Source organism: Cebus imitator, unplaced genomic scaffold (assembly GCF_001604975.1).
Source record: "Cebus imitator isolate Cc_AM_T3 unplaced genomic scaffold, Cebus_imitator-1.0 Scaffold226, whole genome shotgun sequence".
In the NCBI taxonomy this organism is placed as follows: domain Eukaryota; kingdom Metazoa; phylum Chordata; class Mammalia; order Primates; family Cebidae; genus Cebus; species Cebus imitator.
The window spans coordinates 67,413-84,498 of record NW_016107541.1 but is presented as its reverse complement, the minus strand read 5'-3'; the positions used below and the strand labels follow the sequence as shown (position 1 = coordinate 84,498).

The 17,086-nt window shown below is 40.0% G+C and overlaps 1 protein-coding gene across 1 annotated transcript in view; it reads right to left on the bottom strand.

Annotated features, from left to right (window-relative positions):
• Window positions 1-17,086, bottom strand: part of ADCY2 (adenylate cyclase 2) — a gene marked incomplete at its 5' end in the record, with an annotated part of 165,540 nt that overhangs the window by 113,498 nt on the left and 34,956 nt on the right. Inside the window, 5 exons of the mRNA XM_017496921.2 lie at window positions 183-263; window positions 4,527-4,570; window positions 8,331-8,507; window positions 9,895-10,027; window positions 10,844-11,002. Of these exons, the coding sequence (XP_017352410.2) occupies window positions 183-263; window positions 4,527-4,570; window positions 8,331-8,507; window positions 9,895-10,027; window positions 10,844-11,002 (594 nt within the window). The remainder of the gene's footprint in view (window positions 1-182; window positions 264-4,526; window positions 4,571-8,330; window positions 8,508-9,894; window positions 10,028-10,843; window positions 11,003-17,086) is intronic.

Here is a 17,086-nt window from a genome sequence, read left to right as displayed (position 1 = left end):
TAACAAAAGCTCTTTGAGGAACAATTGAAGTGAAATTAATGAATTGTCTCAGAAACTTGGCTTTGTCATGCTAACTAATGCAGAGCCTATGATAAAACACATTTGGAACCTATGACATTATTTTTAAATAATAGGGTTCGAAATAAAAGATGAATGATAGTTTAATATGAAAATGTACCCACTTTTGTGCGTTGATTCCATCAATTGCTTGAATCATCCTTTCATTCAATTCTTCTTCAAATCTTTTCTTTTGTGACTTGGTTCTATATGAAAAAGGAAATATTATAGGTAAGAATATTATTTTTTTTGTAAGAATATTACTAGTAAAATAAATAAGCCTATCTTTTAGAGCTACATAATAGTTTACATCCTTATGAGGTACAGATGATACTTTGTTGCATATATGGACAATGATCAATCTGAGTATCTGGGGAATCCATCATCCTGAGTATTTATCATTTCTATGTGTTAGGAACATTTCAAATTCTTTCTTCTGACTACTTTGAATTACACAGTACATTGTTGCTAACTACAGTCATCCTACTCTGCTATCAAACATTAGAACTTATTTCTTTTATCCAACTAAAGGTTGGGCCCCCTGACCAATGTCTCCTTACCTACCCGTATCTTCCGTCCACACACTTTTCCTGGTGTCTGGTGTCTGTCATTCTACTCTCTACCTCCATGAGTTCAACTTCTTTGGCTCCCACATATGAGTGAGAACATGCCAAATCTGTCTTTCTGTGTCAGTAAGGCTATTATTCTATGATGTCAAAAGCCTTGTTTAATTCTGACAATCAAGTAGAAAAAGAAATGATAGTCTATGAGCAGGCTTTTCTCTGTTAACATCTAGACTCTCTTTGGATTGAGTGAATACCTGAAGTTTTTGGGATAGTAAAAATATTGCCTTATTCACCCACAGTGAAATTTACTGGCATTTACAAAGCAACACTGAAAGACATGTGCTTGGTGTTTGAGATAAAAGAACTTTCCCTGCTAAGAGATCTATTAGCTTTTGAATTGCTACCTTTATAAACTTTATTTTATGATAGAATATATTGGTTCTAGAAATTTCCCTGTAAAAATGTGGCTTGGTTGACAAAATAGTCATTGCTTTTTTGTGTTTTTCTCGGTTGATTTTCAAGAATTTGCAGAACTACAGTCTTATTTTAGGTATACCAAAGCTTGATTGTATGTATTTAAATGCCCCTCAGTTTTCAAAGCACTATTCACAGAAAACTCACTTTTGTTTGTAGATCATCTCAGTTTTAGAAGCAAGTAATCTTTAGCCATAATATAAGATGCTTTCTGAATAAATTGTGCCAAATAGTAAGAGCTTTTCAAGGCTATTTGACAATTCGCATGAGAATGATGTCAGGAGAAAACCAAAACAGTACCTATTCTTAGAAGTTAAACATCCACCGCAAAGGTCAAAAGCACAGCCTGCTGACCTGAACGAGGCTATGTCTGTATCTTGGTTTAGGCATGAATTCTGTGTGTTATGGTTGCTTAGATTAAAAATAAATAGAACATCTAATCTGGAATAAAAAAAAACACACTTTTCTGACTTCAGAATTGCCTCTACATATGGATAAGAATAGCATTAAATATGCAATGTCACATTTATCTGTAATTAAATCTCACAGAATGATCATTAATGAGATGCATGAGTTTTCCAATTCTATCATTCTATGTTTCTGAATTTGTGCCTTCAGGTCTTGTCTTCTTCAGACAGGCTGAGAGCAGTCATGGTTAAAAAAATTAAATGAATTGTATTAAGTGATCCGCCCATAGATATTGAGCCAACTGAATTAAGAGGTTTTAGTATCAAATTCCAAATTGTTTGAAAAAGGCAAATCAATTTTTATATTCCTTAAAAAAAAAAAAAGCAAGAAACCTTTTAACCACCAACTAGTATGGCTTGAACATTCTTATTTATAGCTGAAACCTGTAGGACCTTAGATCCTTCATTTAACTTTCATCAGTCCCGTATCTAGACTTGAGTTTCTTGACTTCAATTAAATGGCTTTCTCTTCTGCAAAATCTAAGAAGGAGTGGTGTAAATACGTTGAGGCTTACAGGAAAATGTAATTCTTTGATATTTTTGTCCAGTGCTAACAAGGTATTGCCTTTGTTAACCTGTTTTAGGATTTGCTTAGATGATGCCTGCAGAAAGCTCAGTGCTATAATGTGACACACGTAGTAGCCAATAAATGCATGCTTTGTGCATTATTTGAATCCACTAATTATCTGGACAATAATTCTTGACATACAGACACTTTTCTTGTCTCTGCAGTTTTGCACCCTCTGCTAAAATGGCACAGATGATAAGTCCCCTGGGGCTGATGATCTCCCCACCAGGAGTCTTAATTCACCTCCAGGACTCTCTCTCTCTGACTTCCAGCATCTCTCATCTTCCCGTCCTAGCACCTTCCCCTGGCCACCACCACTGGCCTTCTCACTGCTCTAGGACGCCAGTCCCTGTGTCCAACGCGTCTCCATTCTGTCTCCCAGGCTCCTTCCCCAGATTCATGCTACCACATTCCCTGGGCTGTTAGGTCTACGCAGGCACAGGAGGGGACACATGCCAAGAATGTGTGGGCCAGGCAGGAGGCTCAGCCAGGTATCATAAGGAAGTCCATGTTACAAACCCTGGAAGTGCCCAGGCAGCCTGGAGTAAGTCTGACTCAGAACTGGGGTTCTCTTCAGGAGGGCTTGAGGTCACCAAAGATCAACAACTACAGAGATAAATGGAATAGATATGGAAGAGGCCCTTAGTAAAGCAGGCAAGGCTGATGAGCTGTTAGGGATACCTGCTCTGGAGTCACAGAGCCTGGGCACAAATGCTGGCTTCATCTCCACCAGCCATGTGACTCTGGCATTCTCCTAATCATTTGTGCCTCAGTTTCTTCCCTTTTAAAATGATAATGGTAACACAGTCTATCTTGCAGTAATGCTATAGAGACCAAATTAGAGTTTTTATAGCCTAGCACAAATAAAAACAACAGCTTCTTATCATTGTCTTCCAGACAGCACTCATCACAGACGGCACTGCCCAATGCAATACTGGGGTTCCATGACACTACTTTTCCCATTGTAACTTCAATAAATAGAAACTTAAAGCAGAATTTCTGGAAGGGAGAGGCAGATAACAGAAGAGATAGTGAATAGGAAGTGAAAGGAAGTCCATGAAATTTCTGTGGTCAGTTGCTCACAGATGTGCTAGCATGTTATTGGCTATAGGCACCGTGCTTTCTCTGGGTATCCTATGGGCTCTCCTATAAAAGTTCTCTTTATTACAGTATATGCCACTTAAATATAATTCTTCAAAAGCTCAAGAACCAGATTATCTTCATAACATAAAGACTGTGAATGTTATATCGCAATGTTAAAATGTCAAATTTTGCACAAAGTCTAAATTAGAGTTTATCCCAAGAGTCACTTAGAAGGATACCGGGCTAATGTGCATGGTTGCCTTGTTTCCGCAGGTGACAGCCTGTGTTTCATTTTTACTTGGATACAATTCATTTTCTATAAAAAATAGTTCAGATCTCATATTTTTCCTTAGCTTCTATAAATCTATCAATAGCTCCAATAAACTGACCTCTTTGTGGAGAAAGGAAGGCTGGCTTAGTGTTTGGGACTATATTTTACATTGGTTATCTGAATGTCCCCATATTGATTTGATTACCTCCCACACCAATATTAAAGTAAAATTCTGAGCCCGAAAGATAGAAGAACATGGGGAGAAAAAGGGGTTAGTGGAGGTGATTTTACAGTGGCTGGTGACACGGCATGTGGAGACATTTGCGGGAAGCTTTTTTCTTTTTTTGAGCAGAGTGGGCTGCCCTTTATTTCAATAGAAATACACTGGAATTATCTTGCTTTTATCTTTAGAATTCAACAGAAAAGTATAATTTTTTTGTTTTCTTTTTCCTTGAGACACAGTTTCACTCTGTCGCCCAGGCTAGGGTGCAGCGGCGCGATCTTGGCTCACTGCAAACTCTGCCTCCTGTGTTCAAGTGATTCTCATGTCACAGCCTCCCTAGTAGCTGGGATTACAGGCACATGCCATCACACCTGGCTAATTGTTTGTCTTTTTAGCAGAGACAGGGTTTTGCCATGTTGGCTAGGGTGGTCTTAAACTCCTGACCTCAAGTGATCCACCCACCTCAGCCTCCCAAAGTGCTGGGATTACAGGCAGAAAAGTATAATTTTAAGCAACATACCCATTTTTAAGACAATTTAATTTTTTACCACACAACAATATTAACAAGAGCCACCTTAGGAAGCGTTTAACATTCTAAAATGAGTACCAGGTGGCTTCTCTCCCTCTTAATTCTCACAATAAGACCCCAGTGATTCTATTTTTAGAAGCTGAAAGCAATTTAATAGGGCTTTTCACAAGGAGCTGCACTTTCAGAAGAAGTAGCCTTTGAAATTACCATAATTGATGATAATTACTCTCAGAAATGAATAAAGAGCAATAAGCTTTTAAAAATCAGATAGTCAAAGGGATACAATACCTTAAGGTGCGATTTTGAAAATTATGCTGACCCATCGGTACATCCTATATTGAGAAAAAAAGGTTATTAATTGTCAAAAACATATTTCAAGAAGAATGTTGCAATGCTAATGAGGTAGAACATATTTCCTCTTTTATCATAAACGGTAACATTTAGCTAACAAATAATTCATTACCCATGTGGAGAAAAAGAGCTTAATCCTAAATATGAATCGAGGTGTAAACTTCAGTGCATCTCTGGAGTGCTGGTATAGTCTCTAAACTCTGGGTGCTGCAAGCATCAGGATTGCTTCTGGACCTCTAAGATTTACAGTCTGCTATTATCAGATCTGATTTCAAACAGTGGCCTGCCGGGGACCGGTCTCAGAGTTACCATCAGTAACTTACAACCATGTGAAAATGGACTTTGGTATCAGACAAATATTAGAAAATGCTTTAGAAAGAACAAAAACATAAAATCTATAGTCATCCCCATCACTGAATTGGCCTGTTGTGAAATCACAAACCATCAGACAAAAAAGAAGAAATCAGCAAAGGGGTGCTGGTAGTTCCCGAAAAAGAAATGGAAGAGAGACAGAATTTATCAGTGGAAAACCCACTGTCAAAAATTCATTAATAGGCTTTCAAGGAAAGATTCGCCTTTGCACATTTATGGTGGGAATGAAAATAAAAGTTGGAACACAACTGCTCCAGAGAAAGTTTTGTTTGCTGCTTTGATTTCCAAGGTTATATTAGGATATGGATTTAGCCTATAGAAAGGAAAGATTTTTTTTGAGAAAGTAATTGAGCTCCAAGTTTCATTCCATACAGTAATGTATTATTCAAGAGCTCTATCAATGTTGAATCAGGAGTGAATGGAGTTCTGCATAGGGGATTGGATAAAGCAATCACTTTCAGCAACGTCAGTTGTTTGGCTCTGGAATTTATAAGTGAAAACTCCAATGGGGTCTTTCTGAAAGTGAGTGAGACACATAGTTAAGTCAAAGTGGTTTGGGCTTAATGCATCACCAAAGCCTTGGGACTCTCTTAAAATATGCTATACTACTGCCAAGGCAATCCAAGCCTGGCTTTGAACCTGCAACAGGTGGGACCAGGTGGTTAAGAAAATAGAGTTCGCTCAAGAGGTCCTTTGATTTTTATAAACAACTTCCCGAAGTTGAGGCATTCAACGGTTCTAGCCGTATCTTGAAGAAGGCATCTTTATCAACACATAACACCAGGCTAAAGTCAGACTGAAACCATTCCTGGGTCCCTGGCTCAGATAATAAAAGAGACAGTCACCCTTAAGTCTTAGGACAATAAAGGCTGATGAGAAATCATCAACAACAACATACCTGGAAAAGCAGGCCTTTCCCCCCCACAGAAACACATGAAAAACAGCACAGGAAATCACATTCAAGTATTTATATATGATTCTTATTTCTTAGAAACCAACCAATCAACTGATAAGTTGCTGGTGTACAATAAATCTCAACAGAAAATGTAGTTATCAGACATAGCACTAACTAGCAAGACGGAGGCTAACTTATCCAAATCAGTGTTTTTCATGAGTGACAGGAGCATAGGCTTTCACTGGTTGGATACTGGAGCTCTAGGATGCAGTTTCTCTAACAGATCTAAATGCTGAAAGGCCCCAGCTGCCCCAGGCCTCCCTCCTTGGATTGTTCTCTTCTTGATGATTTTATCCAGTGCCACTGCTTCAAATATCATCTACAACCTGATGATGTTCACACGCATGCCTCTATCTTGGACCTGTCCCATGAGTTCTGGACGTGCAGAGCCAGCCATCTACGTCCCAGCGGCACTTAACTATGGATTAGAAGATGTCCAGCAGAAAAGCATTAATTTTCCATCTGAAATAACCTGATGTTCCCCTTGTATTGTTCATCTCAATCAATGGCATCATAATTGTTCCAGTTGTGGGGCCAAAAAGTCTGGATGTATCTCTGTTCCTAATGTTCATGGATATGCAACCCATTGCCAAGTCTTATTGGCTCTACTTTCACGTTAGCCCCTGTGTTTGCTTCTCATTGCTTCCATGGCTAACCTCTTAGCATAAGGGGGTATCATTCTTACTGGGGACCCCTGCACTCTTGCTACATTTTCCCAAAGCCTAAATAATACCATGACCATCCCTTGCTTAAGATTCTCCACGACTTCCAATTGCACACAGAATGCAATATAAGCTTTTGCCATGGTGCATCTCACTCCATGACCTCCCTTTGCTTGTCGTTCGTGATGCTTCAGCTACAGAAGCTTACTCTGTCTCCAGGGGACAACAAACTCACTTTCATCTTTGGGTCACTGACTTTATTCTTCAGCTACCTCCTCTTCCCAGTCACTCCTCTCTCTCTGAGACCCCCTCAGCTGACCTACCAGAGTGGGCCATCCCATTGACTCCGGATGCCATCACTCAATTTATCTCCCTTACAGCCCTCATCAGCACCTCACGTGATCTCATTCATTTATTTGTTTTTCTTTTTTTTTTTTTTTTTGAGACAAATTCTTCCTCTGTCTCTCAGGCTGGAGTGCAATGGCACAATCTCGACTGATTGCAATTCTCCACCTCCCAGGTTCAAGCAATTCTCCTGCCTCAGCCTCCCAAGTAGATGGGATTACAGGTACCCGCCTCCATGCCTGGCTAATTTTTGTATGTTAATAGAGACGGGGTTTCGCCATGTTAGCCAGGTTGGTCTTGAACTCCTGATCTCAGGTGATCCACCCCTCTTGGCCTCCTAGAGTGCTAGGATTACAGGTGTGAGCCACCACTCCTGGCCTCATTTATTTGTTTTTCTGTCTATGGTCTTTCTCTTGCTATTAAAATGCAAACACTAGGACTTGTGCTCTCTTACTGATTATTTGACAGGTCATGGTCTTCTGTCTGATAGTCACATTTATTTTTTAATTGGAAAAAGATGAAGAGAAGTTGGGAGAAGAAATATAACTAAACCAAAACATGAATGCTGAACCCCTGCCTGTTGGGTAAGGGAGTATCACTTGGAGACCTTGGAATATGTGGGGACCCAGGGCGACTGGAAAACTCCACTTTCACCTGACAACTAGCACGTTCCTTCTCATCAGACAATAAAATTATGTAATATTACATTTTTAAAAATTGTAACTGCATCCTTAGCACAGTTAATAGCATTATACATGAAATTTAACTCCCAGATAGTTTTAAAACCTAACAATCCTATGGGGATCACCCTAAGTACTCAGTTGTATTTACTCTTCCCTCCTCCTATGGGCCTTTCTATTTTCCATCTCCATTTCAGCCATCTTATTGCAGATGTCCCTGGTGTAAGGAGTTCAGTGCTTTCTCATATGCTGGAAGCTGGAGGGAAACACAGAATCATAACACAGTGTCCACTGCACTGCTGCCAACACAGGCTGGACATCTGGGCAATGAAGCAACGGGCTTGATGATACCACTCAAACTCCAAGGGCATCATGCCTTTGTCTTTTTATTAAAAACCTCAAGGCTTTCCACTTCATGATAGAATTTATTTTTAAAAACCTCAATTAAAAAATAGCTGTATTTAATTGCTACTATCAGTTGTAAATAACGCTGTCTTGGGTTATGAAGCTATAATGCAAAATCACACTAGGTTGAAACCCTTAGCAATGTGGGCATGGAACTCGCTCATACCCTGATGGTTGTTCATAAGGGCCTCTCTGAGAAGAAGGAGGCGGTAAGCTTGTCTCTTGCAGACAGGAGTTATTTTGGCAGGAGATGCCCAGCCTTTGGTTTTGGGAAGTTAGCTTTCCCCCAGCGCTCAGGCGTTGGAGGCAGGGGAGGGCATACCGTGGTGCTGATCTTGCCGTTCTCTGTGGTCATGCTGTCCCTGTGATGTAGGTGTGCAAAGGGCTTGGCTGCCCCCCAGGACTCCAAGTACCGGGTCATGCGGACCGAGGCCCTCATTTTGGCTCCATCGAGGGTGTGGCGAGGTCTGAAGAGATGCTGGGGGCTCCGTCGTTCCCCCTTGGGGTGAGAAACAAAGCATCACACCTGGCACAGCACAGGGACATACCCGATCCTTTCTGCATCAGCCTCATTGGACTAGGGTCATTCCTCCCGAAGTCCCTCCATTTGCCCTCTGTGGTTTCTGTCCTCATTCCTTCAGTGTTATTGGGGAACACATTATTTGATTTGAGGGATTTTTTTTTTTCAGCTAGCAAAACACACGTCATTGAGACTTAGAAAACATAAGGACACGTTAATGGGCATGTTTTATTAAGTAAGTTCGTAAAGCAGAATGTGCTGATCTGTTTAGCTTGTTTTTGGTGGTTGTGTTTTTTTAGAGTGATAGGTGTAGGGGATTTGGGGCTATTTCTAATGCTAAATAGCCCCAAACATCGTGTTTTGGTGTTCTTTACCTGAACATAATGTTCTCTGTACGTGTATTTTTTTGAACTCCCCCCCTTCAGCCATCATCCCCCAGTCCCTGCTGTTTGCCACACATCTGCCTCTAGATTGATCATCAAGCTAGCTGAAAGTTTGTCTCCAAAGGTGAAAGTAGGGCTTCCGAGATGCTACCATGAGTAAATGTCCATAAAGTTGATCTTGTTGATTTTATGATATTGGTTTTCATGGTTCAAAGGTCTTTCTTGCTGATATTTGCACCATTCACCAGCTGTGTAATTTGGGAAGAGTTACAGGACTCCTCAAAGCTTCAGATTCTTAATCTGTAAATATTATTAATATCCATTTGGCAGGAATTTGAGGAGGTTTAAAAGAAATGAGAACTTTAAACCCCCTGATCTGGCCTAAATGTGGTGTGAATGAAATAAGAGATAGTTCCTCACTGTTTGTATGGGGTGGATCATCTTCCAGGCAGCAAACGTTTTTATGTTGCGGAAGGTAAATATGCTTGTACATACACGCAATCTCACAAGCATGTCTATGTAGTATTTATTTGTTAATCTTTCAAATATTTTTTCTCTCCCTTTTTCCTATATGCTCATTCAATTTTACTTAGATTTTCACCTTCTAAAGCCCTAAGCAAATTATTTTCTCTTTATTTAATTTCCCAACTGACAGGTATCAACAGCTGTGCCCACTGACAGGCTTCCAGATGCAACATCTGCCAAGGGATACACTGACTAACAGACACGACGGCTGAACTAGCATCCTGCATCAACACCCTCATCCTACAGACAAGCAATGCATTTCAACTGTTCACTGAATAAGTATTTGAATTCATGATTACAAAGCATCTTCTGTAATTAAACCACTATATGCATTTAAAATCATTTGGGGGACAAAAAGTAGCAAAGAATGGTATTGGTTATTGACTAAAAACATGTATGAATATAAATAATTTGCTCCTCCTCCCTTTTCATCATAGACCCTTGACAATGATACTGACCTTGGGGTTGATTACAAAGTAGGTTTTCACCAGGTGTTGTTTTAAATATGGGTCCCTAATGTCACCATCTCCCTCCTCCACTTTATAAGCGCCATTCAAGTGCTCCAGGGTGACGGAAGAAATGTGAACACGTCTGAAATTGCATTTTAAAACCACAGTCAAGACATAAAAGGATAAATGTGAAGAAAGATGTTCTATTTGTTTGTGATTTCCGAAATACTGTATCCACCAAATGAATGAAAGTCTACATGTTCTTGGGAGCACTGACCGCAATTAAAGTTTATATTCTGTTGGCCACTGCTTTGCAAAGATGCTTTTAGAGGTTGTGAGCTACTAATTTTGGAGTTGCTCTGCACTCACAGAAACCTGCATGGTGGGTGTGGTGAATTACAGCAAATGCAACTTGATTACCTTGAATTTTTGTGAGAATATCTTTTGAAATGTATGTCAAGCACATTTCAGGAAGCATGCTAATCTGTATAGTAGTGTAGATTTTCTCAGTGCTTGCTCTCATGCTTCTTTCAGTCATAGCCCTGGATAAGGATTCTCTTGACTGAAATACGTTATTCTGCCCAGAGAAGGATTCTGTCCTTACTAATTTTAATGTACTGGTTTTAGAGGTCAACAGTTTTAGACAGATGCCATATCTGGACTTTATTGTAAAACATCTTTAAATCAGGCCTCTATTCATGAATTTGCAAATAAGTAAAAGTGTGTATTTTACCGTCTGATATTCAGTCTTTGAACCATGGACAAGAGGGGTCACAGTGTAGGGACTTGAGAGTTCATGTTTATCTGCTTAACATGAGGGGCCATTCGGTGTGAGTAACATGATACCAACAGAGGCAACAGAAGTCATCAAAAACTGAGCACTCCGTCGTTAGCCTGATGACCTGTCATTCCTAACCACGCTGCCTGCCTGAAGAAAGAAATCAACGCTGCGTCTTACCCAGGGACCCCTCCAGCTTCCATGTGGTTGGCCAAGGTCACGTCATGGGACCACACATCATACTGCCACTTCTGCAGACCAATCACGCCGCACAGGACATTCCCAGAATGCACACCTACGCGCATGTTGATATCAACTCCAGTAGCATCCCTCACTTTCCTGAAGAGGAGGGAAGTGAGATCATGATCAAGTAACATCCACTGCTTCCTTTGACTCTTGGTCAATTTTCCCAGCATTTTATTATTTGGAATTTCTCAGACTGTTGGAAATGACCATGAACCCTCCTGTGGCAAGAGACCACTTCTCTGAGCTAAGAGAAAGGGCTTTTCCTTCCAGTCACTCCAGATTAGACCTATGTTCTTGCTATGGAAGCCAGATCAGGCCAGACTAGAGTGATGACAAAACATTTTGGCTATCACTTTTACTTTTGCAAAGAATTGTATCAAACACCTACAATGTGCTGGCACGTCTGCATTTCCATACTAGAATCACGTGACATTGCCTTGTAATGTAAGAAATAGTCTTAAGCACTATTTGTAACGTTAGCATTTAGCACAATGTACATCTCCAATCAATATCTTCTACTAATAAGTGAAGAATATAGCTCATTTGTGAACTTAATAATGACTTTGGCCTAAATGAGCATTTTTAGAAAAATAATCATGTCATTAAGTCTTTTCAGTTGTGCACATTCTTTAACGAAAAGAGAAAAAATACCTTTTAGGACCCTATCACCAACTCATTAACAGAGAAAAGGGATAAACTTCATGGAAGAAACAAATGGAAAGGCTTGGTAATGCTTATTTACTCTTGCTATCTGAGTACATTAAGGTAGTATTGCAAAAGAAGTATATAGGAAGATGTTCCTAGTTACATCAAGAGAATTACCCCAAGAGGCAATGTGGAGGGCAGCAATGATGCCGACTGCAGTACAATAAAAGGAAGACACTATCACTTGTGAATTGTAGTGAAATGAGTCATCACCATCTCAAAATGGCATAGGCATGTATGTCATGCTTAAATGATATAATGATACCGTTTTAGCATGCTAAAAATGATAAAAAGAAATGGACCCACAATGTAAAAATAAATCACAGTCTGGTATTTTCAGGACATGGCTCATGGGTATGTGTGTTCATTGTGTACATCTGTATGTAATTTTCTGTCATCACTGTACCCTCTCCTACCGTGTGCATTCAGTTAATGTAATCAGTTGCTTGCTTCTTTCAAAGTGCTTTGAAGGTCTTGAACTCATGTGTGAGCATCTTTATCCACTATTCCAATTGCATGTTCTCCATCACATATTCTCTCTTATTTGCTCTGTACCCCCTGAGAATAAGTTTTAGTGATATTGGAGTAAAGCTGTCTGGGTAAGGAGTAGGCTTAGCCGACCTATGAATAATGCGCTTTAGTCTAGTTCTTTATTCTAAATCTGGATTGCCAGTATTGTGTATTTAAACCAAGTCTGTGAATATCTGCTTTTATTGGCTACAGAGCAACAAGTTTTCATGTAAGATCTTCATACCAAAGTAGGAAGTAAAAATAGCTTAGAAAGCCCTGTCAGGTGTTTTGTGCAGCTGACAGAGGTAAGGTTACATCACCTCAAAAAGAAAGATATGCCTGTCAGTTATCCTAAAAATAAATTGTTTGGAAAGTACAATGCACCACACTTGTCAATGTGTAGAAGTCTACTATTTGATAAACCGTCAAAATTCAAGATGTGTTTGACCCTTAGTCGTTTTTACTCTCTGGTTCTGAGTATGCCTATTTTATTAGCCTATCTACCTTGTTTATCTTTTTCTTCACCTTTTAACAAGTATGACATAGGAAAGTCAATTTTTTAGAATTTATGGATCAGTCTAATCTACTCTTATTCATCATGGAATATGTAAATGTATTGAAAACTGTTTTTCAGGAGAGAAATATGGGTTGAGGGGAAGGAAAAGTGGTTCTACTTATGTTCCAAAATCCTCATCAGAGAACATCTGATGTTCTCAGGTATGGAAAATATTTTTTAGTTGACTGAGAATGCAGGTTTAACAGAAAAGATAAAGAAGGGGCATAATGATTGCCGGTTTTCCAGACTGGATTTTCTTCTCACAACTGTTAATGTTCTCAGAGCTGATGAAGGACCACCTCTGTGTATAGACTTGTAGCTTTAAACCTTGCATTGGTAACAAAATGATCGACTTTAATCCAGGTAGAATTCAAGATGGCTATACTTCAGTTGTATGATAAAATCAATGGTTCACATGACTGTGGCATCTAAAAATGTTTTTATATCATCTCTCTGCCACTAAATTGACTTGAATTTTGGAAAAAAAAAGTTGGTGTTGATATGTTTATGTGTGTGTGTATATATGTATTTATAAACAAATGTGTGTGAGTAACAAGTGAGTTTCATAGTCTTCCCCTATGCATGGGTATTCCACACACAAATGGCTGAGTTATTGTCATAAAACAATTTACAATAAAAAAGTTGCATTCTTAAAAAATAATTTAGAAAGATATTTTGCTTCCCGTTTCCTTTCTTTTTTTTCTCTCTCTCTTCCCTTCTTGTTTTTGCAAAAATAAAAAACCCAGCTACTCATTTGGCTCTATGCAATCATCCAAACCTTTTCTTCCTGCCCCATAAAATGAGTTAGAGCATCAACAGGACAAGGAGATCCATCCCCACCCCTCTGCCCTGCATCTGCAGGCTGTGGCTGTGTGAGCACCAGGGCATCCCCTCCTCTGGACTTTGCTTATAATAACTCCTCTTCCTGTTCCCCACACCCCCAAGCCTCCCTTTGGTGTCAAGTGGCCAGCTGGCATTGTCCTTCAGACTCAGGCGCAGCCCCATACGGAAAGGATGTTTTGTCCCCTCTAGGCTGGTCCAGGCAGCCCCACTGCTTCTGTCCTCTAACTGCCCTGAGGACAATTAGCACTCCCTTTCCGTCTTCATCTCTGCCCTCAGCAGAAATTTAACTTGGGTGGACACAACCTCCTCTAAATGGGTTGTTTACCTCTCAAAGGGTTCAAGGCCCAATGCAACAGCACCACTTCATACAAGTTTACTAATGGACCAAGGTTATTTTTGAAAAATGTACTGTGCTTCGTCTTTGAGCAATGATGATCCTAAAAAATCTGTTAGAGACTCATAACTGTTCTTAACCTTTTATGTTGTTGAGAGGGCATTTCCAACCACGTGGCATTTGTTTGCCAAAATAGGCCAGGAGAGAGCCAAGAAAGGATAAAAAGGGAGGAGAAAGGAGTCTCAGTTTGGCCATTTGACAGAATTGATTCTAAAACATTAAAATCATCCCCACGTTGTCTTTTTTTAAAAAAATGAGTTGACCATGGTTTCAGACGAATTGACTGGCCACATGTTTTGTTGCATGTATATGCAATTTACATGATCTATAGAAAAATGCTGAAGTCATTGTTTAAAGCTTGCAATAGTAGTAGGTAAACATTACAGTTTAAGAGAAGCCTTAATCTATTTTAAAATCAAGGTCCTGAATGTTACTTGATTAAAAATAATTTACATGTTCGTGACAGAAAACAGAAATGCTTCTAAGCATTGGAAATGTTCCAAAGCTGCGGCTGAAGTGCCTTTGCAGCAGTGCTGGGGCTAGCAGAGAATGGGGTGCTGCTACGCATGCAGTGTGAACACAGGGAAGAGCAGGCAGCCGTCTGGGACTCATTGCTGCTGGTTCCCATGAAACCGAGACCATTCGGCAAAAACCCAAGTGCCAGGTGTGCACGTACCACCCGCATGCTTAAAACATGAAAATTCCTGTCTGGTATCCAACCCACCTCATAGCTCAGTGAATGTGAATGCAAATGCACGTCCTTGCATGGGAGAGAGGATGAAAGTGGACAAACAACTCCTGAAACTGCTGAGATGCCCTCTCTGTTGCTGCTTTTTGTGAGGGTGTCACAAAACTTTTTTTTTTTTGAGACAGAATCTTGCTCTCCTGCCTAGTTTGGAGTGCAGTGGTGTGATCTCAGCTCACTGCAACCTCCACCTCCTGGGTTCAAGTGAGTCTCCTGCCTCAGCCTCCTGCGTAGCTAAAATTATAGGTGTGTGCCACCATGCACAGCTAATTTTTGTATTTTCAGTAGAAACGGGGTTTCATCATGTTGGCCAGGCTGGTCTCAAACTCTTGACATCAGGTGATCTGTCCGCCCTGGCCTCTCAAAGTGCTGGGATTATAGGCATGAGCCACCACGCCCAGCCCAAAACATTTTTATTGATCACCTTGTCTACCATACATGAAACAAACAGAGGAAGAATGTGGGATCCTTTGGTCCACAGGTGGCAGGTAACAGGGATGTAAAGCCATTGCCTAACTTGAGGACTGAGTTGAGGGGTCAGCAAGAATTGGGAGAGGTCCTCAAACCTGTTGATATTACTTAGATTCTGTACACATAAGATATTACTGATGAATCAATGATGAAAAAATAAATAAAATATTCCACCTACAGGGGAATGTTATGCTGTCTTCAAAAGTAATGCAGTGCTGACACATGCCACCACAGAAATTAACCTTGACAACACTAGGCTGAATGACAGAAGCCAAACACAAAAGGACAGATATATGATGCCACTTACATGAAATATCCAGAATAGGAAAAATCGTAGAGACAGAAAGTAGACTAGAGGTGACCAGGGGCTGGGGAAGAGGTAATGGGGAGTTACTGCTTCATGGGTACAGAGTTTCTGTTTGGGGTGATGAAAGGTTCTGGAAGTTGACAGTGGTGATGGTTACCCAACATTTTGAAAATACTCAACATCACTGCACATAATTTTACATTTTTATGTATACTGTATCACTGTATATTTTTATGCATCATTGTAAATTTTTATATACACATGAAATGACTCAAAGGGTAAGATTTATAGTATACATATTTTATCACAGTAAAAATTATAATAGTATTTTTGATGCACTGGTGATAGTCCAATGAATGTAATGTAAGGATTATTTCTCCTAAGAGACCTTCAAGACACTGGAGTAACTTAAACATTATGGAACTGGAACATGGTTGATTCAAAAGCAGAAACAAGGCTTTAGTAAATGGGTGGATTTCTTAATCCAGTGTGTTATTAATGCACATAATTTTGCCCTTCATAAGACTCTTCCACAACTACTTGAAAAGGAAATCAAGAAAAACACTTTCCTCCATAGAATTCATTTCGCCTTTTGTTTAAAACCAACATTGAGGCTGTCACCAGAGGCAGGTTACAAATTTAAAAAATACGACTAGTTCCACTGATTGGATTCACTTACATCTAGATTCACAGACTTATAGGTAGTTATTTACTTTTGAAAAAAAGTTTAAAAATATTTTTCATGTATCAGAGAATATACATGATTGACTTATGGGAAGACACAATTGTGGCTATTTCTCACCTGATGCATTTTGTGTAGGAAACTGGGTTCACACTAACCACTCTTCCCATAGCAACTCTCTCATCGACTTCATTTACCTCCCATTCCTGATCTGCCTGACAAAATCATGCAGGAGTCTGCTACTGAGCTAGTGAACTTGGAACATGCAGGTGTCTCCATTTCATTGGCTGAGGTGGTCTCTGTGTGTGTAGGGGGGGTAGGGGTGGAGGCGGCAGGCATTAATCTTCCCAAGACCATTCTGGGAAAGCCACCTGTTAACATTTTAGTCACTTCAGCATGTTACCAACACAGTGACAACAGGACATGTTGTCTTCTCACATAAAACCCTTTCTACTTTAATCCCGACACAGGGAATGAGAATATCAAGCTCATAATTCCAACTCTGTCCAGATTTTTTTAAAAAATGTTGAGGATAAGGTCAAATTATTTGACCAAAATGGACAATCAAAAACCCAATAAGGTACAATATTCCAATCATGCAGTCAGCAAACAACAGGCTTTATTATTTATAAGAATATTCTGGCTTCTACAAAGGGCATTACTAAATAAGGTACTGCTGCCGGGTGTGGTGGCTCAAGCCTATAATCCCAGCACTTTGGGAGGCCCAGGAAAGCAGATCATGAGGTCAGGAGTCTAAGACCAGCCTCACCAATATGGTGAAACCCAGTCTCTATCAAAAACACAAAACTAGCTGGGCACAGTGGCACACACCAGTAGTCCCAGCTACTCAGGAGGCTTAGGCAAGAGAATCGCTTGAACCTAGGAGAGGTGGAGGTTGCAGTGAGCTGAGAATGCACTACTGCACTCCAGCCTGGGCAATAGAGAGAGACTCTGTCTCAAAAAA